General features: G+C 40.7%; 1 protein-coding gene across 8 annotated transcripts in view; it reads right to left on the bottom strand.

Moving 5' to 3' along the window:
- Nucleotides 1-708: 708 nt before the first annotated feature.
- Nucleotides 709-26,515, bottom strand: part of EVI5 (ecotropic viral integration site 5) — a 237,619-nt gene continuing 211,812 nt past the window's right edge. For all 8 annotated transcript variants that reach the window (XM_008264880.4, XM_070078034.1, XM_070078035.1 and 5 more), the window contains one exon: nucleotides 709-4,678. In XM_008264880.4, coding sequence (XP_008263102.1) covers nucleotides 4,364-4,678 — 315 coding nt within the window. In that variant the 3' untranslated portion in view covers nucleotides 709-4,363. The remainder of the gene's footprint in view (nucleotides 4,679-26,515) is intronic.

Here is a 26,515-nt window from a genome sequence, read left to right as displayed (position 1 = left end):
AAAATAAAGACAAAAACTTTTTCCCATTAACTAGTTCATTTCCCCAGAACCTGCAACAGCCAGGGCTGGGCCAGGCCAAATCAGGAGCTGAGAATTTCATCTGTCTCCCTTGTGGGTGGCAGGGCGCCTCTCTTGAGCCATCACGTGCTGCCTCCCAAGGTGTGCATTAACAGGAAGCTACAATTGGGAGTGGAGCCAGACTTGAACCTAAGCACTCTGATATGGAATGCAGGCATTCCAAGCAGTGTCTTAACCACTATGCCAAATGTTCACTCAACAGAGATATTAACATCATGACAAAGATACAGAGGGCATCATTTTCCTTTAACAATATGCTCTATATGTGTATTTAAATCATGTGTATTTAAATGCCTTTATTACATTCGTTTAAGATTCATTAATCTTAAGTATGAAAATACTATCATTTTTTTTTTGTTTGTTTGTTTGTTTTGTTTTAATTACCATGTTCCTGAGGGAAACAAATTTAGACACCTGGCCTTCTGTTAAACTGAAAACTGCTTGCTGAATGCCAATCACGTCCCAGACTCTCTGGAATTAAATACATGTTGGGGGGCCTGGTGGAGGTAGTCCCTGCCCCCCATGGAGCACAGACTTCATTATGGAAAACCTCATACTAGGTCAAGCATTTTTAAACAGTGTTGTGATGCCCCTTCCCTTTTAAAGTCCAACAATTAAAGGAAATGGAAATTGTTATAAAATGGAAAACTTTTTAATTGTTTAAAGCAAAGGCACAAGTAAACATTTCAGGTTATCATACAATGTTACAATAAAAAATCCCAACAGTAAAATGAAATACATTATCACTTTGCATCTCTGTAATATATTGAACGTATTTTTCTACCATCACTTCTTTGAAGTAAAAAGAAGGGATCAATGGATGTGATGTAAAAGCTCTGATTATAAACAGTATTCGTACTACTTTGAATCAGAAACTTTAATTTCAGTAGAATTAAAATTAATTTTTAAAACTTACTGTTGTGTTAATGATAGAGCAGCAATAACTTTCAAGCTAAACTCACTGCTTTATTAAGTAACTCACTGATTTTATGAAATGTTAGCTGTCAATAGCCAAGGTGGTCACAAAAGAACTTTATCAAAAAAACATATCTATATACTTAAATTGTAAATCTGAATATTATCGTTTATCATGTAAAATATTACAGTTTATCATGAGGAATGACTGGTGTATGAAGCCAGAAACAATATCCTTGAAAAGGGCTAGAACTTATTTCATTCAAAGGCACTATCTGTAGAGTAACAAGCTGCACCACGTTCAGAGCTGAGAAAAAGGCTTTTCTTTCCTTCAAAATAACTGGCCAGTGAGTTGGAACCTGATGTCTCTCAATTAGCCAGCAAACATCTGAGTGCCTGCTATCTAGTAAAGAAATAAAAGAGTGGAGACTGTGCAAAGTTACATCTTTGACTTGTTTTTCCAAGAAGAAAAAATTTCCCCTTATTTTTTAAAAGGCTGTTGATGTGTTTTCTTGATCTAAAAGGTCTCTGTTTCATGATCGCAATGCAGTTTCCACTTTATTCAGGTCACAGCCTGTACACGCAGCATCTCAACCCAGGGTAGCAGCACATCAGGAAGCTACCTATACCAAAGCAGCAAGTCGTTCTATTCTGAGTCACTTCACTTACTTTTCTTCCCTGAATATTCCTCAACTCTAAGTATTTAATTGAGTAACATCTGAATGACACGAAAACATTACAGATGAAATAAAATCAACCAAGAGAACATTGTTCAATGCCTCAAAGTCTTGAATAATAATCCTATATTCATTTCAAATTACAGAATGACGTCAAATCAGGGCACAGCATCCTAAAGGCGAGGACAATTTTAAACCCTTTATGGCTATTTCAATCAAAGATCTTGAATGAGAGGAGTGTTGCTTCCACATTTTCATTGTCCAAATTATAACAATGTCAATACATTAAGGCTTGTTTACCAGGATTCTTTAAACATCTAATTCCTACCCAGAAACAGTACTTAAGAAATTCTCTAAGAGTATGTTTCAAAGTTGAGAATTCAAACATAATTTTAGAAAAGATGTTCTAAGTTTAACGTCAACTTATAATATTTATTCATTGAAATGTACCCTAAGGTCAATGCTGCATTCTTTAAGGAACAGTGAGTGCTAGGACTCTGGAATTCTTTCCTTCCTTTCTCCTTCTCCAAAGGTATGGACATCCTTCCAAAGTTGCCTATGGAATCAAAGACTTCATAAAAACGGCTGGCACATTTTCCATTTGGAATAGCTCTGAGTATAACATCCATAAAGAAATTCTGTTTCCAAATCATTAGCTCAACAGCAAAAACACATGGTCTGATCTTCCACTGAGCCAATACAAAGAAGTAAACCTACATTTTAGCATTTTAGAGTTTCTAGATCAAGGGTTAGCAGATTTTTCTTTTCTGTAAAATAACCAACAGAAAATATTTTAGACTATATGAGCCATATAGTCTCCGTTTCAACTCTGTCATGATAACACAAAAGCAGCTACAGACAAGATGTAAATAAATGGGTAAGCATGGGTGTGCTCCAATAAAACCTTCCTTAGGGACAGGTATTTGAATTTCACATAATTTTCCCATTACACAAACTACGCTTTTAGATTTCCCCCTCCTTAAAAAGGTAAGGCTGGGATTAACCCATGGGCTACAGTTTCTAGGGAATCACAGGACTAGTATCTATACTTATCAACCTGTGCTGAGATTTGGGTAAGGGTTATTTGGGTGTTTCTCCCAATTTATTAGTGATGGGCATTCAGTTTTCTTGTAAAAATGTCTAAATGATGAAAAATAAAGAACTGGCAGGAAAAAAGTTTTATGGCTTTATCTATTAATGAGGAACTAGAGAATCTGAAAATAACACTCATAGATTATTTGGAGATATTAACTGCTGTGTATATTGGACCTTAGCCCATTGCTTAAATTATATTAAGTAGAATATTAGCACTAAGTAACATGTGTTATAACCTCTTTAACCATGACAAATTTAATAGTTATAAGCCACACAAAATGAAATATTTCATCAAGTGTTTTTGAACAGGCATCAGTTAAGTTATAAATCTGCTAGTGTTGAATGCTAGGCACAATACTAAAGCTATGAGAATATTAGTGTTTGGTTTTATTTTTCAATTTTCTTTTAACCTATTATTTACATAAATTCTGTTAGAATGCTGATAGCAGTCATTTTGCAGCATGTAGGCTCCTCATATAAAATGCTGTTCAGTGTTGGGTGGTGCAGATTTACAAATATGTACAAATAAACAACGTCATCTGCAGTTAACCTACTACTCTGACAGAAACCAACACATGGAAGCATCATTTGCACATAGAAATTAGAAATTAAAACAAAACTTAAAACTCTCAAAATATATAACAATTAAATTGTGTTTAAAAAATCATACAGAAAAAAGGCTTTGTGTTTGGGAACTTTCAGTGGCCCACTAAAATAACAGTAATTTAAAATTTTATTTACTTAATTTATTCAAGAGGCAAAGGGGGACACATGCACACACACAAACACACATACAGAGAGAGAGAGAGAGAGAGTGAGAGACAGAGAGACAGAGAAAGAGAAAAACAGAGTTCCCGTTTGCTGGTTCATTCCCCAAATGCCCACAACAGCCAGGGCTGGGTCCGGTCAAAGCTAGGAGTTGGGAACTCAATCCAGGTTTCCCATGTAAGTGGCAGAGATCCGAGTGGTTGACAGGTTATACATTAGCAGGAAGCTGGAATGAGATGGGGAGTTGAGACTTGAAGCCAGGTCTTCCAATATGGGATGTGGGCATCCCAAATGGCATTTTACTGAGCATGCCAAATTCTTGCCCCTAAAATAGTAATTTTAATGGGAAAAAAAATCCCCAAACACAAAACACAAGGCAAATCAGATGTACGTCTTGGTCAAATGTCTGTAGATAACCAGCTTGAAAGCAAGCTGATAAACACAAATACACAATTTGTTCACTAAGCATAAGATATTGCACAAGAGTTTTCTGTGAACAAAGTTCATTTTTCCATGGTTTTGAACTTCAAAATGGTTCTCACATACATAATTGTAATTTTTAAACATGAAACTTTAATATTCAGTAATACTGTTAGAGCCTTATTATACCCATTAACCATATTCCACTCTACTTTATGGCAATGGTCAGTCAGTGGTAAAGATTTGGCAAAGATAAAAAGGCAGGTAAGATTGTAAAATATATATATATATATGTATATGTATATGTATATATGTATATAAATATATGTACATAGGAAACAGGTAAGTCTCAAAGACCCCTTGTCATGACAATTGATCCCTTAGAAACCCAGTCTAGGTCACAGTGATGGTCAGACAGTGGTTGAATACGGCTCTCTTCTTGTGGGGGGCCGCTCCTTCTGAATCACTCGGTCACTCTCTCTGGTCTCCAGCACACTGTCTTCCGTTTCACTCTCACTACCATCTGCCCCAGCAGGGTCCAAAGACATCGGGCCAGACTTTCTGTGAAAAGGAAAACCAATGCCACTTCCCCGGAAGGAATTATCTATAAAATCTTCATCAGAGGAATGGAATGACTCGTCATCTCCCATCAAATGGTTGACAATGTGGATTCCATCAAAAGGAGGTTGGCCTGAGAAGCCCCTCTGGCCTTTTAGGCACCTGAGCTGTTAAAACAAAATCCTAGTTAATATATGCAAATTGGGGAAACATACATATAACAAGAAGGTAAATGTTCCTATTGAAGGAAGACAATACCTTAATATTTTTCTACTTATAGCTATAATAATTATCAATCCTTGAATGCTTTTATGGGTTATGAAATAGGTATATAATTTATCTTGAATGTCCTAACAGTCCCATGTGGTAATTTTATTATCGTCATCTATAGATTAGAAAATAGAGACTCAGGTAATTTGTTAAGGACATTTGGATAGCTAATAATAGCAGTTAGATTCAAACTGACTCTTCATTATAATAGAGATAATGTAATGAACCCCATGTATACATCATTCAGTTCCAACAACCAACATATCAAGGACAACCTTGTTACATTATACCTGTCTCCTCTCTAGATTATTTTGAGGTAAATCCCAGATATCCTATGGATTTATAAACATTTCAGTTGGATTTCTAGAAGATATGACTTTCAAGATTATATCTTAAATATCACACATACTATCTTGTGAGCATGTTTCCCCATTTCTGTAAATTTTCAAAATGATCTACGAATCATTAAAATCTGCTGGGCGTCTCCATGCTTTTATAAAGACCACCACGTCACTCTCACTCACAGGCAGAGATGCTTCTTCCCACTCCTGATATCCCCTGCGCTGGGGGAGAAGCGGGTTGAGTAACGTTTCTGCCTTCTCTCCCTGGCTCCTTGTGGGGAGGAGCCCTCGTCTCGCCCGGGTGTAGTGAGAGGAAGCACACACGTTGCTCAGCTCTTTTCCCTCTCCTTCTCTCCGTCTGTGGGAATGAGGTTCTGTTCTCATAACCCTAGAGTGTTCCAGGGCCAGACCCTCATGAGGGGAGGGCTAACAAGGTCAAATGCTCCCTGCTACTGGGTGGGTAAGTCTGACTAATTCTGCAGTTTCAGATCTGAAACACTGGTGTCAACATCTGAAGCTACATCACATTCTACAAAATCAGGTTTAAAGCTGTTTTCTTTTCATAATCTGTTACTTCTTTGCCTATTTCCTCAAACTCCCAAGCCCATATCACAGACACCACCACTACCATTAACATACAATTAAGACACCAGTCCTGTCTTCAAGAGTTTATGTTTTAAATTGAAGCCACACACTATGAATTTTCTCCTACAATAAAAGAAGACAAAAATTATCACAATGATTAGCTACAAAATAATTAAAATAATTAATTACCAATTAGCTAATTGGTAAGAGTCTTGCTGCAGTGTTCTGCAAGTCTCCTCTACTTATACCTATCAAGCCTCATCCTCGTTTCTCAGGGACAAATTCCTAGTCGCATACTCTGTTTCAAAGCTAGAGATACAGGCAATGAGAAATAATCAGGAAATATTACATACACTTTCAAAATGAATGGTTCTGAGGGCAAAGACGTTACAACCCCGCCATACTACCTCTCAGCTTGCCTGACAGACTTCAGGAAGAAAGTGAAGACACCTAATCACTTCCCTACTTGTCTGTGACAAAGGGAAAAAGAAGGGTGCTGGGATGAAGTATAATGATGTCTGGCCCAGTCAGACCTTCAACTCTAAAGGAATTCTCCTGCCTTAGACCAAGAGAGCAGAATATTAGTGAGGCACAATGCAATTTACACAGTGCCTTGTCCTTGGCTGAACAAAAGGAGTGGAATCTTTAGGACGAGGGCATGGAGCACCAGAGAGATGTCCTCAGGTTAGGCTGCCCATGGCACTATTACAACTGCCATGCTCTGATGCAACATCCCATCACCACATTGCAACACATGATTTATAGCTCCAAGTGTTAAATTAAGTCAGTTAATCTCTTCCTTTCTCTTTTTCCCCCCCCGAGACCCTTTTGAAGAAATAATATGGAACACGTGTCTTCCTTCTTCCTGGCTGTTGAGGAGCATTGCAGAAGAACCACAACTTCTCAGTTTGGAAAGCTGCGGCTTAGTCTTTGCCCCAACAAAATTCACTGCAATTAAAACACTGCAGCGTCATATCAGATGCAATTACAGAAAATTAACTATAGATTGAGGGGCCACTTCCTCAGCATCAAAAGAAATGTCTAAACACCTCTTCGAGAATGGCGAGCACAACTAGCAACTACAGAGGAAATTGTTGGTGCAGGGAAGATGAAGGTTAAAGGACAAACCTGGTAACACTTAGGCAGTCTGTTGGATTTAGGTGTGCATATCGGTTCTGATGAGAGATGGTCTAGGAAGCCCTGAAAGTGGGCATCTGGACAGGGAGCTCCAGAGACTTCAGAATCCACAGTGTGGTCTAGAAGGGGCTGCATGGGCTTCAGATGGGCATGAACTCCAGGAGCCCTCATCCTGTGCAGCAGTGTGGCTGGTAGGAGTTCTGAAGTCCTGGTTACCTGGATGTAAATGCTGTACTTCTTATTCTTTTTTTTTTTTTCTTTTTTGACAGGCAGAGTGGACAGTGAGAGAGAGACAGAGAGAAAGGTCTTCCTTTGCCGTTGGTTCACCCTCCAATGGCCGCCACGGCCGGCGCGCTGCGGCCGGCGCACCGCACTGATCCGATGGCAGGAGCCAGGTACTTATCCTGGTCTCCCATGGGGTGCAGGGCCCAAGTACTTGGGCCATCCTCCACTGCACTCCCGGGCCACAGCAGAGAGCTGGCCTGGAAGAGGGGCAACCGGGACAGAATCCAGCGCCCCGACCGGGACTAGAACCCGGTGTGCCGGCGCCGCAAGGTGGAGGATTAGCCTAGTGAGCCGTGGCGCCGGCCTGTACTTCTTATTCTTAATCCCAGACTTTCAGGAGCTAACTATATTCATTCATACACTTAAGATTAATTTATTTGAGGGGCCAGCTCTGTGGTGCAGCAGGCTAAAGCCCCAGCCTGCAGCACTGGCATCCCACATGGGATGTTCAAGTAAGGTCCTGGCTGCTCCACTTTTGATTCAGCTCATTGCTATGGCCTGCGAAAGCAATACAAAATGGCCCAAGTCTTTGGGTTCCTGTAACCCTGTGGGAGACCGGGAAGAAGCTCCTGGCTCATGGCTTCGGATCAGCTCAGCTCTGGCCATTGCAGTCATCTGGGGGAGTGAACCAGAGGAATGGACCTCTCTCTCTCTGGCTCTACCTCTCTTTGTAACTCTGTTTTTAAAATAAATAAAATAATTCTTTGAAAAAAAGATTTATTTACTTGAAAGGCAAAGTTACAGATGGAGAGAGAAAGGGAGAAAGAGAGAGAGAGAGAAGAGAGAGAATGAATGAATATGACTCTTCTATCCATTGGTTCACTCCCCAAATGGCTGCAATGTCTGGAGCTGGGCCGGTCCAAAGCCAGGAGCCAGGAGTTTCTTCCTAGTCTCCCACATGTGTACAAGGGTCCAGGACTTGGACCATCTTCTGCTGCTTTTCCTAGGAATATTAGCAGGGAGCTGGATTGGAAGTGGAGCAGCCAGGACTTGAACTGGTGCCCATATGGGATGTCAGCGCTACAGGCCAGGGCTTTAACTGGCTGTGCCACAGCACAAGCCCTGCTAATTACATTTAAATAACAACAGGAGACACTAAGATGACAGAATAGGGAGGGAGCTTAATGCTCTAGTCTAGGGGAAGATAGTTTAAAAAAAAATGTGGAGAGGCCGGTGCCGCGGCTCACTAGGCTAATCCTCCACCTAGCGGCACCGGCACACCGGGTTCTAGTCCCGGTCGGGGCACTGGATTCTGTCCCGGTTGCCCCTCTTCCAGGCCAGCTCTCTGCTATGGCCCGGGAGTGCAGTGGAGGATGGCCCAAGTGTTTGGGCCCTGCACCCCATGGGAGACCAGGAGAAGCACCTGGCTCCCGCCTTTGGATCAGCGCGGTGCGCCGGCTGCAGCGCGGCGGCCATTGGAGGGTGAACCAACGGCAAAAGGAAGACCTTTTTCTCTGTCTCTCTCTCTCACTGTCCACTCTGCCTGTAAAAAAACAAAAACGTGGAGAGAGTGCAATATCAGGGAAGAATTAGGGAGAAAATGGCAGAGGAAACTCCATGCAAATGAGAGGGACACTGTGGATCTACATGGAGGATGTAGACGCACACAACTCAGGACCCTGAAGCCAAGAGACTCAGCACCAGCTTTGGAGAATGAGGTGAGACCAGACTGCAGCAACCCAAGCCACTGGTGATAAAGCCGCAGGAAGAGCCTGGCATGCGTACAGCTTGGAGCTCTGTGGAGTCAGTGTACCTGCCAACCAAGAGGAAAAAAAGAGGGCATGTTTCTCTCTCACTGACCACCCAGCACTGGTGTCCTGTAACTAGCCCAGAGAAGGTGTCGTTTTGGAAGTACGTAACAGCTGTGCCAGCTTGTGTCCATGGGCCTGGCGGACCAACCGAGCAAAGATGCCTGAGTCTAGCTGGGATAACTGACAGGGAGCTGGGTGCTTGTGACTGTGGGAGCCTAGTGTACTGGGACTGAAAACGCTGTGGCTGTGAGGGAGGGTACAGGGTGTGGCTGGGACTCTGGGCAGTCACTGTGGATGGCTCCACATGCTCAGGGCTCCCTGACTGCCCGGTGAGGGTCATTGCTGCAGCACCCATGCTCACACTGAGGACTGCACGGATCCTTCCTGTGGTTCTTGGTAGCACTGTGGATGAATACTATACCCACTGGGCCTAGCGACTAGGCATTGGCCTTCTTGGAGGACAGGAGGTGAGCATGAGAATATTGCCAACAGAGAAGATTAATCTTCCTCTCTAATTAAAAAAAAAAAGAAGATATTTACCATGCCCAATTTGAGCATTACCTTGGACACTCCCCTCACCCTGGAGCACTGAACAGAGCTCCTTGGCCACACCCAGCACACGCCTCAGGATACTCACTGAAAGAGCAGACACTCCACTAATCCACAGAGGCACAGTCCAAAGAGTCGACTCATCACAGGGGAAAAAAAAGACCCAACAAGTATCTCTGCAAATGCCCCAAAAATAAATGAATTAACTCAAGAAACAAGAATAAGGAAGACAACATGATGCCTCCAAAGGAACACAACAACACTTCAATGCTAGAATGTGAAGAGATGAAAGCAATGCCGTTTAAATGGAATTCAAAAAATTGATCACAGGATTACTCAGAAGTAAACAAAAGCAAATCCAAGAATTAAAGAAATCCATAAATGACATGAATGAACACTTTCCCCAGGAAATTGAGGATTTCAAGAGAAATCTAATGAAATATTGGAAGAACTCAATAGATCAAATAAAAAACGTGGTGGAAAGCCTTAACAACAGACTTGGTGAGGTGGAAGAAAGAATATTCAAGTTAGAAGACAAACCTCAAAAGTTTACAGTCAGACCAATAAAAAAAAAAAAAAAAAAGAGAGAAGAGAAGAAATTAGAAAACTAAAAAACAGTGTTGGAGATCTATGGGATACTATCAAACAACCCAACATATGGATCTTAGGAGTTCCTGAAGGCGTGGAGAGAGAGAATGGATTAGGTCTTTTTAGTGAAATAATTACAGAAAACTTCCCTAATTTGGGGAAAGAAAGTGAGATCCAAGTACAGGAAGCACACAGAACTCCTAATAGACATGAACAGAAAAGATCCTCACCATGACACATTGTAATCAAACTCTCCACAGTGAAACATAAAGAAAATATTCTAAAATGTGCACCAGAGAAATGCCAAACTTTTAGAGGATCTCCAATCAGACTGCCGGCTGACTTCCCATCAGAAACCCAATAGGCTAGGAGAGAATGGTGAGATATATTCCAAGTCCTAAGAGAAAAAAAAATGTCAACCCAGAATACTATACCCTGCAAAGTTCTCATTTATGAATAAAGGTGAAATAAAGACCTTCCATAACAAACAGAAAACTCCTCCAGCCTTAAAAAAGATGCTTATGGATGTGTTACACACAGAAACAGGGTCACTATGAAAGAAGGTGAAGGCAGAAAATCTCCCAGTAGAAATACAAAGGAGATCCAAAGTTAACAATGGGAGCATTTATGGAGAAATAGCTGGGAAACTGAACTTACTCTTTTTCTTCTGTAGTTCCTTAGATTTCAGAATATACTGTCACATATTATTCCACAATATGTGGAATTTAGCCATATATTAAGGCAATCTGTTTTTGAATCTTTTTAAAAAGAAGACATTTATTATATTCAATTATCTTTTTTTTCCCGCTTCTCCTATTACATACCATTTGTGTCATTAAGTCTTAGTTCTTATGTCTTTGGGAAGAAGAGTGTATCAGTTAATTTAAATGAAATTTTCCCTGTCTTTGAAGCTCAGTTCATAACTGTGTTGTTGCCATAAAAGGAAATACTTGGGTTTGCATTACTTGAATACTTGAAAAATGAAATTGGTAATATATATTATGTAATGAATTAGGTTTTTATTTCTGGATAAAATTAGAAATGAAATAGATTTAAACTACTTACAGGATGAAAATAACGATAGTGCTTATAAGCACTGTGAACACTTTTGTGTTTGAGGCATCCAGAATGCAAGTGTTTACTAGATGTTTCTCCTGAAATCCTGCTCTTCTTTTCTTCATGCATTTACTCTCATTACTGATGTTATAAAACAGCAGGGTTAAAGTGTCATTATATCTGTGTTCATTACGCATCCCATAGCTTTTCTAGTTAGGAAAAAACAGTCTCAAAAACACTCTTAGTGTCTTTTTTTGATTAATATTTTACCCATAATGATATTTCAGGTACCTTTAATCATTTTACTAAGATGTTTATAAAAATTTAAAACCTTACATATTGTATTTGAACTAGTTAGTGAAGAGTAAGAAAAAAAAAACTAGCTTATTGAAACTGCAGATGTTCCATTAGTTCAATTTAAAAATTTTTAATTAACGAACTTTCAGAGATAGGTTGAGACCCAATGGTATCCATTAAACTAGCTCCTACGACATGGAAAGAACCCCAGAAGCAGTGGAGGACCTGTGAGGGCATTTACTTACCATGGTTATGGTTGTAGTATGCTCCTACGTAAATACAGGTAGTGACACACTGACCTTTTTTTTAAAGATTTTTTTATTTATTTATTTGACAGGTGGAATTACAGAGAGACAGAGAGAGAGACAGAGAGAAAGGTGTTCCTTCGGTTGGTTCACCCCCAAAATGGCCACCATCGCTGGCGCTGCACCAATCCAAAGCCAGGAGCCAGGCGCTTCCTCCTGGTCTCCCATGTGGGAGACCATCCTCCATTGCCCTCCTGGGCCACAGCAGAGAGCTGGACTGGAAGAGGAACAACCGGGACTAGTACCCGGTGCCCATATGGGATGTGGGCACCACAGGCAGAGGACTAGCCAAGTGAGCCACAGCGCTGGCCCACACTGACATTTTTGTTGTCCAATAATCTGGAGTACTGTCCTGCATTTATCTGTACTAAAGTAACTATAAATTAATAGAATCTACAAAGAAGAAGCTTTATGACTGTACTGTATTTGGGAGCCTTTGTACAGCTAGGTAAAGCTCCCATGATACAAAGTATTTGGATTTTAAAATTTACTATTGTAAGGGAGAAGACATAACATTATTCCATGTGCTTAAATGATAACTTGCTTATTGAGTTTCAGAAGAAAAAAATATGGGATGAGTAACTGTCACTGCGTTAGCTGTAATATTAAATTGGCAAGTTGTAGCATAAAGCTTAAATCTGTTTCTCAAATGTGAACCATAGTCTTCTAATGCTGCTTTTGTATACTGTAACTGCTACAGATAGTCTCAGCACTGGACATGTGTATTTCTCAAATGAATGCAACCTTTGATGTAGGTGTTTTGATATGCCTCAGTAAGTATCTGAGCGTCTGCGAATTTATTAATCTGGTAATGAAGTTACTTCCTGTTCTTTCGTTGTTGTTGTTGTTTCATATTTTTATGTTTTAATCTGAATTATTACATTTTTACTACTATTAATTTAAGTATAATTTGTTCAATGGTTAAAATGGGGTTGTCAGTGATGAAATTTAAAAACAGCCTCATTCATGTAACTAGCGGATGGAGCATCGCTGTCTCTTCCCTTCTATGCATCACTCTGCCTTTCCAAAAAATAAAAATAATTTTTTAAAAAAGTCCAGGTAATTGACTTTTTTTTTTTTTTTTCAACAGGCAGAGTGGACAGTGAGAAAGAGAGACAGAGAGAAAGGTCTTCCTTTACCGTTGGTTCACCCTCCAATGGCCGCCATGGCCGGTGCACCGCACTGATCCGAAGCCGGGAGCCAGGTGCTTCTCCTGGTCTCCCATGGGGTGCAGGGCCCAAACACTTGGGCCATCCTCCACTGCACTCCCTGGCCACAGCAGAGAGCTGGACTGGAAGAGGGGCAACCAGGACAGAATCCAGCGCCCCGACTGGGACTAGACCCTAGGGTGCTGGCGCCGCAGGCGGAGGATTAGCCTAGTAAACAGCGGTGCTGGCTTTCTCCCTGTCTTAAAAAGTCCAAACACATTTATTTTTGAAGCCCACTGTCTTTCCTACTTTTCATATAAATCCTACAGAAATATCTTCATGACACTGAGCAACGACAAAGGTCTTTCACTGTGAAATTCCCACAATGCATTTTTGCACTGAAGAGGAAGAAAAAGCATTATGCGTTCAGGTGAAATCAGACACAGGTTGTACAGTCACTGAACATGCCTGCAAGTACTATTGAGACTCACCAATGAAACACAGGCACCAGGCTCGGGAATTCTAAGTAAAGGGACTCTTTTTAAGGGAATCCTGGAATTCCTCAAAGGTAGGTCTCGGCTAGACCTCCCCACAGCAAAGGTCGCAGCCAGTGAGTAGTACTTAGATTCTGATTTCCTGTCAGCTTCTTGGTGGCCCAGACTTCAAGTGTGAGCACAGTCAAGCACTACCAAAGATTCAAAGACAGCATCTAAGGGAATCAGGGTGAGAGGTTGGGAGGGGAAACTGGGAAGACACAAATTATCTAGGGGGCGGGGGAACTTTAAAATAAAATTATTAATTACTTGTGAAGATAGTATCTATGTAAAAAGAAGCTTATAGGGGCCAGCGCTGTGGTGCAGTGGGTTAACGCCCTGGCCTGAAGTGCCAGCATCCCATATGGGTGCCAGTTCGAGACCCGGCTGCTCCACTTCCGATCCAGCTCTCTGCTATGGCTGGGAAAGCAGCAGAAGATGGCCCAAGTCCTTGGGCCCCTGCACCCGCATGGGAGACCCAGAAGAAGCTCCTGGCTCCTGGCTTCAGATCCGTGCAGCTCTGGCCATTGCAGCCAATTAGGGAGTGAACCATTAGATGGAAGAACTCTCTCTGCCTCTCCTTTCTCTGTGTAACTCTTTCAAATAAATAAATAAATAAATAAATCTTTTTTTTTTTTTAAAAAAGAAGTTTATAGATAACTGTCAAGAATGGTCTGACTTGGAATTCAGTTTCCATATGTATTTACCACATAAACACAATGTGTCAACTAAAGGCTACTTAGAAAATAAAGCAATTCCACAATCCACAATCTTGAGATAATCCATTTCAATATACCTTTTAATATAATATCTCTAACATCATTTACTTTGCAAAAACAGACCAGTCACTACACATATTGTTTAGTAACCTGCTTTCCATTTAATAACTATCATAAATACTTCTCTAGTGCCCCGGCTTTCATGGTGGCTGGGTGCCCCATTCAAGAATGTTATCATCACCAGCTTGACCAAACCTCTTGGCAGGAAATTTGGTTTCCAACTCATCACTGTTATAAACAGCACTGCCTTTACCACTTTTGAACATACAGCTCTATAGAACTGCCTTTTTATGTTCTGAAGAATTCCAGTCAGAAGTAGAAACTATAGCACAAGGGTTTCACCATTCTTAAGAATACTGATTTCTATGTGTAAACTGCCCTCCAGAAAGGGGTGAAGATACTGCCTGAAAAGTTGTGGTTTCCCAACAACTTTGCACCACTTTTTCTTACTGGTACACCAATCACATAAGTACAAAGTTTTAAACTTTTATTATGGAATATTTTTTAAGCAATGCAGATTAAGTCGACAAACCCACATGCTGACACACCACTCAGCTGTAGCAATTATCAAAGTATGGGTACTTCCTTTTCAACATATACATTACCCCTGCCCTCAAACTTGGGCTGCCTGGAAGCAACTGTAAAAGGATTTTTTTTTAAGATTTATTTATCTATTTGAAAGAGTTACACAGAGAGAAGGAGAGGCAGAGAGAGAGGTCTTCCATCCATTGGTTCACTCCCCAGTTGGCCACAACAGACGGAGCCGTGCCAATCCGAAACCAGGAGCCAGGAGCCTCCTCCGGGTCTCCCATGTGGGTGCAGGGGCCCAAGGACTCGGGCCATCCTTCACTGCTTTTCCAGGCCACAGCAGAGAGCTGGATCAGAAGTTGAGCAGCCAGGATATGAACTGGCACCCATCTGGGATGCTGGCACTGCACGCAGCGGCTTACCTGCTACGCCACAGCACCAGCCCCAAAAGGATTTTAAAATGGTAACTTTGCCCTGCTGAGTTGGAAAAACTGTAAGAAAAACATATTACATAATCTAATTTTGCCCTTCAGATTATTTTATCCTCATTGGTAAATAAGTAAAAAGAAGCTTATTGTGTTAGAACATTTGTTTCCTTTTAATGAATGCCTTCTATTTTCTGTAATACTTTTTTTTTTTTAGATTTGTTTATTTATTTGAAAGTCAGAGTCACAGAGAGAGAGAGAGGGAGGGAGGGAGGGAGGGAGGGAGAGAGAGAGAGTGAGAGGTCTTCCATCTGATGTTTCACTCTCCAATTGGCTGCAAATGGCCGGAACGGCGCCAATCCAAAGCCAGGAGCCAGGAGCTTCTTCCGGGTCTCCCATGCCGGTGTAGGGGCCCAAGGACCTGGGCCATTCTCCACTGCTATCCCAGGCCACAGCAGAGAGCTGGACTGGAAGAGTAGCAGCTGGAACTAGAATCGTTGCCCATATGGGACGCAGGCGCTTCAGGCCAGGGCATTAACCTGCTGAGCCACAGTGTCGGCCCCTATTTTCTATTAATACTTAATACTAACTTATTTTGGGTATTAATTAGAATTTCTTAACAATTTCAGCTGAAAGAGTCACAACAGCAGCTCACAGTGAGGATCTACCTCCCAGCTGTTCCCCTCTGGATCCCTGGCTTCTCACAGAATGACAGCTCCTAGGGTGGGCATTTGGCCTGGCAGTTAAGATGTTGCCTGTGATAATGCTCACACCCCCTATCGGAGCACCTGGGTTTGAGTTCCAGCTCTGGCCCTGATTCCAGTTTTCTGCTAATGTGCATTCTGGGAATCAGCAAGTACTTGGCTCCCTGCCACCCAGGTGGGAGACCCAGATTGATTTTCCAGCTCCTGGCTTCAGTACGGCCTAGCTCTGGCTGTTGAAGGCATTTGGGGGTGAACCAGTTGATGGACAATTTCTGTCTGCGCCTTTTACATAAATTTAAAAAAAATTTCCAGTTGAGATGCCCATATCCCTTATCAGAGTTCTAGAGGATTGGGAAGCTAGAAGGGGTAGATGGATGTGTAAGTATAGCATATGTGAGGGCAGTGGAGGATGGCCCAAGTGCTTGGGCCCTGCACCCGCATGGGAGACCAGGAGGAAGCACCTGGCTCCTGGCTCCGGATCGGCGCAGTGCCAGCCATAGCGGCCATTTGGAGGGTGAACCAATGGAAGGAAGACCTTTCTCTCTGTCTCTCTCTCACTGTCTAACTCTGCCTGTCAAAAAAAAAAAAAAAAAAAAAAAAAAAAAAAAGAAATATACATGAAATATACTTTTCTTAAGGGCAGAGCTATTTAAGATTTTTAGTAAGGTCCTGGTTTCTTTCTGAATGATTCTCTTTCTGATTAGAAAGTATCACATAGTGTCACACATCTGAAAGGCCTCATTAGGTAGATGAAGCTTGTGTGTAAAGTACGGAAGTGGGAGCAGGTGCTTGGAGTGCAAGGGTGCAATCCCAGGCTCTGGCTCCTGACTCTGGCTTTCTGCTAGTATAGACCCTGGGAGACAGTGGTGATGATTCATTTAAGAAACTGCATTCCTGCCAGCCATGTGGGAGACTGGATTGTGTTTTTGACTCCTGGCTCTGCCCTGGCTCAGCATCAGTTGTGGGTATCCGGGGGAATAAACCAGTGGTAGGGAGCTAGTTCTGTGTCTCTTAAACAAAAGAAAAAAATATATAGAGGTGGAAAAGTACAGTAAGTCTGAGGAATTGTTAAGTAGTTTAATACTATGTTGCTAAGGTGTTGGGATTGGGTAGTAACTTGGAGGAATCTTAAATCCAAATTGCTGGGGATCAGTGCTGTGGTGTAGTGGGTATAGCTGCCACCTGCAGTGCCGGCATCCCGTATAGACACTAGTTTGAGATCCAGCTGCTCCTCTGTCGATCCTTCTCTCTTCTATGGCCTGGGAAAGCAGTGGAAGTTAGCCCAAGTCCTGGGGCCCTTGCACCTGTGTGGAAGACCTAGAAGAAGCTCCTGGATCCTGGCTTTGGATTGGCACAGCTCCAGCTGTTGCAGCCAACTGGGGGGTTAACCAGTGGATGGAAGACCTCCCTCCCTCTCTCTCTCTCTCTCTCTCTCTGCTTCTCCTCTCTTTGTGTAACTCTGACTTTGAAATAAATAAATAAATCTCTAAAAACATGCATATTGCTAAGTGAAAGCAGCTTACCTGAAAGGATATTATAGGATTACAACTATATGACATTCTGGAAAAGGCAAACCTGTGGATACAGTAAGTAGACTGGTAGTTGCCAGAGGTTCAGGGGGAGAAAGAAGGATGACTAGGTAGAACACAGGGGACTCTGAAGTAGTGTCAGTAACTTTATACTACTGTAATGGTGGATACATGTCATTACACATTTGTCAAAACACACAGAAAGTACAAAACAGAGTGAACCATAATGTAAATTATGGGCTATAATTAATTACTTATCAATACTGGCTCATCAGTTGTAACCTATGTATCACAGGAGACGTCAATAATAGGGAACCCTGGGGGAAGGTGTTGAGGGGGTGTATGGGAATTCTGGACTTTCCATTCAATTTTTCTGTAAACCCAATACTGTCCTCCAAGATATAATGTTATTTTCTCTGGTATTTCTCTATGGTTACAACATCCTCAAAGCAAAACTGCTTGAGAAAATTCTGTGACTATGTTTTTTTTTTAAAAGAGATAAAATATGTACATGCACAGATTTTAAGTGAACAAATTGATACACTTTTACTGACACATATAACCCCTGAACTGTTACTCAGGTCAAGATATGGAACCTTTCTAGCACCCCAGCAAGCTCTCATCTGTCTTCTCCTCACTCAGGGATTACCCTATACCCCACCACAGTAAATCACCAGTTCGGCATCTCTCACCGTAGAACCAGCTTTGCCTGATCTTGTACTTAATATAAAGGATCATGTGGAATGTACTTGGCTTGTTCTGGCTCCTGTTCTTTTTTTTTTTTTTTTTTTTTAAGATTTATTTATTTTTTTGAAAGAGTTACAGAGACAGAGACAGAGACAGAGAGAGAGAGAGAGATCTTCCATCTGCTGGTTCACTCCCCAATTGGTTGCAATGGCCAGAGCTGCGCCAATCCAAAGCCAAGAGCCAGGAGCTTCTTCTGGGTCTCCCATGTGGGTACAGGGGCTCAAGAACTTGGGCCATCTTCCACTGCTTTCCCAGGCCATAGCAGAGATTTGAATCGGAAGAGGAGCAGCCGGGACTCAAACCGGTGCCCATATGGGATGCTGGCACTGCAAGCAGTGGCTTTACCTGCTCCTGTTCTTAACATTGTATCTGTGAGATTCACCAAGGATGGCAAGTAGAGCAATAGTTTGATCTTTTTCAGTGTGGCATAATATTCTATATGTGAATACATCATAATTTATGCATTCTGCCATTAATGGTCACTTGGGTTATTTCTAGCCTGTTACATGCAATGCTTCTATAAGCATTCTTATACATATGAATCTAAGCTCTTTTTTCTCTTGAGTTTACACTCAGAAGTGTAATTGCTGGGTCATAAAGAATATGTTAGTATTACATTTTTCTAAATAGCTAGAAGATTTTTGAATGTTCACACTACAAAGAAATCTTGAATAAATGAAGTGATAGATGCCAATTATCCTAATTTTATCATTAAAATTAATGCACATATTGAAATATTACATTGTACCCAATAAATATGTACAATTATTGTGTGTTAATAAAAATAAAAATCTAATTTAAAAATAATTTGTTAGGCTTTGGCAGATGCTGTCAAACCATTACAAAATGTTTTTAACAGTAGCCACCTTAATTTTTCTAAGATAACTTTTGCCTTAACCTTCAGTCCAACTGGCTGTCAAAGAAAATTAATGATCTCTTCACTAATACCTTTGTTCTTTGTTTTTAATAGAAAATTTAACATTGCTCTCCAACCATATGAGTAAAGACATGGAAGAGGAACTCTTGTATATTGTTAGAGGGAGCATAAATGGGTGCAAGCACTTTGAAAAATGGTTTGGTAGCATCATAAAGTTGAATATTTGCATACCCTATTCCTAGAACAACCATATTTGCTTGAGATAGTCCAGCATAATTATGTCAGGGAATAATTGATAATTATTAATATTCATTCACAAAAGTATCCTGGTTTAAACAATAAATTGTACCAGTCACCAAGCAATTCCATTCCAAGGAATGTGCACAATAGAAATAAGTAAAATGCACATAAAATTATAACGGGGGCTGTAATAGTTTCATTCATAAAAACCCCAAATGGAAATAACCCAAATGTTTATAAAGAGCAGAATGAGCATAGCTTATGTCCCAGCTGCTCCACTTCTGACCCAGCTCCCTGCTATTGTGCCTGGGAAAGCAGCAGCAGATGGACCAATTCCTTGGGCCCCTACAACCGTGTTGGAGACCTGGATGAAGCTCCTGGCTCCTGGCTTCAAATATGCCCAGCCCTGGCTGTTGAGGCCATTTGGGGAGTGAACCAGTGGATGGAAGATCTTGCTTTCTGTTTCTCCCTCTCTCTCTGTAACTTTTCCTTTCAGATAAATAAAATAAATCTTAATAAAAGAGCAGAATGAATAAACTATGGTATATTCATACAATGAGATGCTATTTTACAGTAACAAAAATGAATATATAAAAAAACCAAATAAATTTCACAGTGTTGAGAAAAAGAAGCCCAATCCAAAATAATTCATGCTATAGGCTTTCATTTGTATAAGGTTAAAAACCAGGCAGATCTGATTTGTGACGTTAGAAGTAAGGACAATGAGGAGGTGAGAAGAGAGTAGTGCGTGGGAAGAGTGAAGAATGGGCTTGAGAAGCGCTGGTGATGTTCTAGTTCTTTATCTGGGTGGTAGTTAAATAAACATATTCATCAAGCTGGGCACTTACAACTTGTGTGTTTTGCTGTATTCATAGTTCAATAAAAGTGTTTGCTAAATAAAATCCCAAGAAATAACACTTACAGAAAGCTGCTGGAAAGATACATTACTGTCATTCATTTCCCCATTAACAGTTTTAAATTTTACCTTTGTATCCAACCAGAAGACAGTGAGCCATGTATTTAGATTCCACTCTTTCAGTCCACTACACAAGTGCTTTTACTTAGATGCCAGGCCATGAGCCTAGGGCCTTCCTGTCCTGTGAGGTTTCCTATCCTCTTCAAGGCCACCCGTAACAGAAATGTCTTGTTTGGGCTCTGAAATATGGATACCGTATGCATTTCTGTGTCCTAATATTTACTCTGATTTCACTAGATTTTGACCTTACAATGATTCTTTTTAACAATTAGGTTGAACTACATGATACTGTAATTTTTGTAAGTGAAAGACAAGTATCAGCAGTTTAGTTTGGCTTACCCTAACATTCAGGCTTTTTTGTATTAGAAGTATTTATGTAAACTCTCAAAATTTTTGGGAAAGAGGTAGAATATAAATCTGAAAACAAACATTTGCCATGGTGTACAATGAGCTTCATGGTTTTAATAAGTTGCATTCCAAGAGTAAGATCATAAATAAAACACTAAAGTATACTTCCAAATTTATTTGTAGCTTGACCATTTTGGTAGTAGTAGCTAAACTAATCAGAACAAAACTATAAATGATTCAATAAGAAAATAAAAACACTTTTTACATTATTTTAAGAGTATTATTTTCTAGTATTATATTGTTAGTTTAAAATAACTATTTTAATAAATATTTTTTACAATTTTATTGTATTTTAAAAATCAATGAACATATTTTCATAAATATTGTTCATTAATATTGTACTTACTAAAACACACATATGACTGACTTCCCAAATCATATGAGTTGGCACTGGAACCAAATGTTTAAAACAAGCACTGTTTGGAAAAATATGGTTGTTATATATATTCTATTTCTCCTGTTAGCCTCACAACAGTAGGTGTTCTTTCTTAATCACTTATGCATTCTAGAATTTGGCATTCTGGCTTGCTAAGAGTTACATAACTGCTGGCTGATGAACTACATTTATAAAAAGGTCCCTGGCCGGCGCCGCAGCTCACTAGGCTAATCCTCCGCCTTGCGGCGCCGGCACACCGGGTTCTAGTTCCGGTCGGGGCGCTGGATTCTGTCCCGGTTGCCCCTCTTCCAGGCCAGCTCTCTGCTGTGGCCAGGGAGTGCAGTGGAGGATGGCCCAAGTGCTTGGGCCCTGTACCCCATGGGAGACCAGGATAAGTACCTGGCTCCTGCCATGGGATTGGCGCGGTGCACCGGCTGCAGCGTGCCGGCCACGGTGGCCATTGGAGGGTGAACCAACGGCAAAGGAAGACCTTTCTGTCTCTCTCACTGTCCACTCTGCTGTCAAAAAAAATTATAAATAAATAAAGAAAGAAAAAAAGAAAAAGGTCCCTAGGCACTGATTATCATCCCATTCTTTTAAATGCTGAATGAGAATATTAATAAGTAGTCAGATGGGAGTGCTAATATCAAGACCCAAATAATGCATTGGTTCTTACCTGATGTGGACTGCTTCATCATGTTATGCATTAGGAGACAGAGTAAAAAAAAGTAAAAATGTGTAGAATATATTTAAATAATATTTAAGAATTTGATAAACTCATCATTAACTTAAAAAGCTAACAGAATCTTAGCCTTGCCCTACCAACCGAGATTAGTTTTTTAAATTTTTCTGTGTACATTATACAAAGATAACCCCAAGAGCATTTGGTAAATAGAAAAGGAAAGTGATAGGATATTAAACAACTTACACAGAATATAGGCACAAAATGCAGTATAGTTAATAAGAAAACAGGAAGCTGTCATGTTCATAGTCTGATGAATGTAGGTTTTGACAGGAAACAGCAGAGTTTCTAACTGTATGACAGTAAAAATCCAAGCACTGAAAAAGACTATTAAAAGCCATTACTGCTATTTCACATAAAAACTATCACTGAAATTTCCAGGCTGGAAAACCTGCAGGGATAAACATCCTGAAGTTCTACAGGACTTCATACTCATTAAGAATACATATTTTTGTAAAGTTTTTCACTAGTCTGCTTTATTATCTAAATCAGTAAATGTTAAACACATGAAAAATGTCAGTATTAGAGTTTGGTAGTCTCTAACTATAAGTTTTTTTGTTTATTTGCTTTCATTTATTTGAAAGGCAGAGTGACAGTGATAGAGAGAGAGAAAGACAGAGAGAAAGAGGGGTATCTTCCACCTGTTGTTTTATTCTCCAAATGCCTGCAACAGTCAGGGCTGGCCAGGCTAAAGCTAGGAGTCAGGAACTCCATTCCAGTCTCCCACGTGGGAGATCCAAGTGCTTGAGCCATCACTTGTTGCTTCCCGTGCTGCATGTTAGCAGGAATCTGGATTGGAAGCAGAGGCAGGACTATGTACTCCTGTGTACTCCAATGGGGATGTGGTTGTCCCAAGTGACGGTGCCACAACAAATATAGATTCTTAATAAATAACAGAGAAATCTGTGCTAAGAAAATTAAATCACTTGGGTAAGTATCCAAAATGCTCTCTATATGTATGCTTTCTTTTAGCATATCATAGGATATGGGTAACTTAAGTTAAGTCTTCTTCAATTTTAGTATTTGGGGGCACCATAATAGACTTAATAATAAGCTCTTATATTCATATGAGACTTTAGTTAAAAGTACTTCCATGTGTATTATTTGAAGTTAAAAAAATTTTCCCCCATGTGTGATTGGAGGTTGCACCGTGCAGACAACTACAACTTTCTGAGATTCAAAAGAATAAGAGGAAGGACTGCATTGGGTATTTTGAAAGACAATCAATCCACAACAAAGTGGAAAAAAGTCATCCACACACCAAAAAAAACCCCTAACCAAATGAACTTTGATCACTACTAGACAGGGTTTAAACCATTGAAGTGAGTCATGTGATACCAAGTGAACTGCAAAACAGTTGCAGTAAGTTTCCAGGACTGAGTCATATCAGATTATAAAAGCTCCTATTTGTACGCTTGGGTTTGTATAATCAATCTTTGTAAAACAGAAAGCTAAAGTTTTTTAAACTAAAGGTAACATTTCTGTAAGTGATGTGCAGTGCACATTAACTGTACATTATACTTTATGTGAGAAGATGGCTGTGAAGTCCACCATCACACAGGTTTGTATTTAGGTTCTGGAGGCTTTACTTTTTCCCCCTCTTTCAGAGTTTGATCAGTAATTTTGTTGGATTCCCTACAGAATGCAGAAATACAGAAAATGATCAAAGTTTATTCTCAATTATCAGTTTCTTTAAAAACTGAATTGTAAACAAGACAAAGATTAAAACTGGTAACAAGCATACAAACTGACAGACTTCCAGAGAATGAGAACAGGAAACCAATAAAAGTGATCACGGGAGGTCACGACTTCTTCATCACTGCACTACACAGACAAGACCAAAACCCTACTCACAGTACTTCAAATCAGAGTAAGTTCAAAAAGAAAAAAAAGTTCTCAAGAACTGTACTGAAATAATACTGAAAAGCTTAAAGAACTTTTTTTTCAGTATTGTATAATAATACAATTATGAAGCACATTTAAAAATTTTTAAAGTTATATATTCTATATAAAATGGATGAATTCACTAAAACTCACATTTTTAGAAGCAATGAAAATATGTACCAACATTGGTAAGTGAAAAAGGTGGAAAGTTTGGACTGGAGGAAACCTACACTATACACTTGTTAGCAGAGAAGGAGGGGTGAGAAGCCTACAGAGAATTCTTTCTTAGTCTTTCAACAGGGCATACTTAGCTCTATTCAGTGTTCTGGGCAAACAAAATGAAACTGCCCCTGAAAGTCTTCTTCCTGGCAGCTGACACATCTTGACAAAATTGAAACCATTAACATTATTTAGAAGGCAGTCTAATGTCAGTGGTACTAAGGCTAGGAATATATGAGGTTCTATGTAAATTTATGACCAATTACAGGAAATAAATCACTTCACACTTGTTTCACTCTGAACTTTTTTTTAAAGCTACATCAAAGTGTCACGTAGATTTCATTTGATTTAACCTTTAGCTAAAGCATTTTAAAAAGTCAAACCGTTAGTGAAATACCCTCATGAAAATGAAGTACTTCTTTTCTATCTGGATTGAATTCTGAGAGGAGGAAATACTGTCCTCTAAAGCTGTATCCTGGGTTTTATTAGTCTCCAATACTTTAACTAGAATGTGTACTGAGCACCTGGGTGACAAGTATTGTACTACATGTGGGAAAGGCAAGGACAAATAATGGCAAGGCTTCTGGCCTTCAGTGAGTTAAAAGTTTAGAGGGAAAGACAAAGACAAAAACAAATCAAAACAAACAAAACCTAAACAGAGGTGGTCATTTGGCTAGAGGTTAAGAAGCTGGTTGGGCCACCCACATCCCATATTGGAGTGCCTGTGTTTGACTCTCAGCTCCAGCTCCTGATTTCAGCTTTCTGCTAATATGCACCCTGGGAGGTAGCAGGTGATGAGCTGTGTTCCTGCTACCCACATAGGAGACATGGATTGGGTTCTAGGCTTCTGGCTTGCTACATGCAGTGGATGCAGCTCTGTCTATGACTCTCAAATAAATAATAACAATAAAAAATTCTGATACAGCTAATTTCAAGATGGCACATTAACAATTATGTAAGCCTACAGGAGAAGCAATACACTGGCTAGAATGGAGAACTCTTAGGGAAGGAGTAAGATGCTGATGCAGGAATTGGGTCTCAAAGGATAAGCAGAAGGTGCAGGGTGGGAAAACCCAGGCACAGATGGCATAGGGTAAAGCCCAGAAGCCAGAGACTGTGTTGCATGCTGGGAAACTGCAGTTGATTTGGCATGGCTGGATACAGGTCTCAAGTTGAGACTGAGAGGAGCAACGTGAAGGAAAACAGGTGCTAAGCCATGAAGTGGTGTAAAGACTCAGAACGTTATCATGAAGGAACCAGGGAAGCAGGGGAGTAGGGCCATTAGATCTACAATACTACCTTGTGACTGTATGATGTATAAATGTTTTGTGCTATAGGTGGTGTAATAAGAACGTTTATGTAGCTCTAAGTCCCATACACTGTGCTAAGTGCCTTTTTACTATTAATCCCCAAAATAACTTTCACGAGATGACTAAGGGACAGAGAAGTGAATTAACTTGTCTAGAATAACACTAGAAAGTATTACTAGAAACATCTAGAAAGTGGCAGTTAGAATTCATCTGTTGGGGCCAGTGCTGTGGCGTAGCAGGTAAAGCCACTGCCTGCAGTGCCGGCATCCCATATGGACACGAGTTCGAGTCCCAGCTGTTCTTCTTCCAATCCAGCTCTCTGCTATGGCCTGGGAAAGCAGTGGAAGATGGCCCAAGTCCTTGAGCCCCTGTACCCACATGCGAGACCCAGAAGAAGCTCCTGGCTCATGGCCATTGCAGCCATCTGGGGAGTAAATCAGTGGATCAAAGACTTTCTCACTTTCTCTCTCTCTCTCTCTCCATGCCTCTGCCACTCAGTAATTCTGCCATTCAAATAAAGAAATACATCTTAAAAAAAGATAACCAATTTTATAATGGGCAAAAGTGGCAGGTGTCTGGCATAGTTAAGAAGCCACTTGGGATGCCCATAATCCATAATGAAGTGCCTAGTTTGACCCTCAGTCCTTCATTTTTGATGCAACTTCCTGCTGGTATGTACCCAAAGAGACAGCAGGTGATGGCTCACATGCTTAGGTCCCTGTGGTCCACGTGGAAGACCCAAATTGTGTTCCTAGCTCCTGACTTTTGCCTGGTTCACCCTGGCTGCTATAGACATTTGCCCCCCCCCCCCCTTTTAAAGATTTATTTATTTATTTGAAAGGTAGAGTTAGGCAGGGCAGAGAGAGAGAAAGAGAGATCTTCCATCTGCTGGTTCACTCCCTAGATGGCTGCAATGGCTGGAGCTGGGCAGATCCGAAGCCAGGAGCCTCTTCCAGGTCTCTCATGTGGGTGCAGGAGCCCAAGGACTTGAGCCATCCTCTACTGCTTTTTCAGGTCATAGCAGAGAGCTGGGTTGGAGTGGAACAGCTGGAACTCGAACCAGAGCCCGTATGGGAAACCAGCACCTTAAGTGGAGGCTTTACCTGGTAAGCCACAGCGCTGGCCCCAGGATCTCTTTCTGTATCTCTGCCTCATGCTCTCCAGCAGTCTCTCTCTGCTTTTCAAATACAGTGAAAATAAAAATGGGCAAAGGATCTGGATAGACATTTCCCTCAAAAGGAGTAAAATGGTCACTAAGCACATGGAAAGATGTCCAACATTATGAGCCATCAGAGGAACGCACAAGAAACCCACAATGAGACACTTTATACTTAGTAGGATGGCTATCATCAAAAAGACAAATTATAAAAAGTGTTAATAAGAATGCAGAGACATCAGAAAGAAGCTTCATACAC

The sequence above is a fragment of the Oryctolagus cuniculus genome, chromosome 7 (assembly GCF_964237555.1).
Source record: "Oryctolagus cuniculus chromosome 7, mOryCun1.1, whole genome shotgun sequence".
NCBI lineage: Eukaryota > Metazoa > Chordata > Mammalia > Lagomorpha > Leporidae > Oryctolagus > Oryctolagus cuniculus.
Note: the sequence above shows the minus strand (reverse complement) of the source record. Positions and strands in the feature narration are given on the sequence as shown.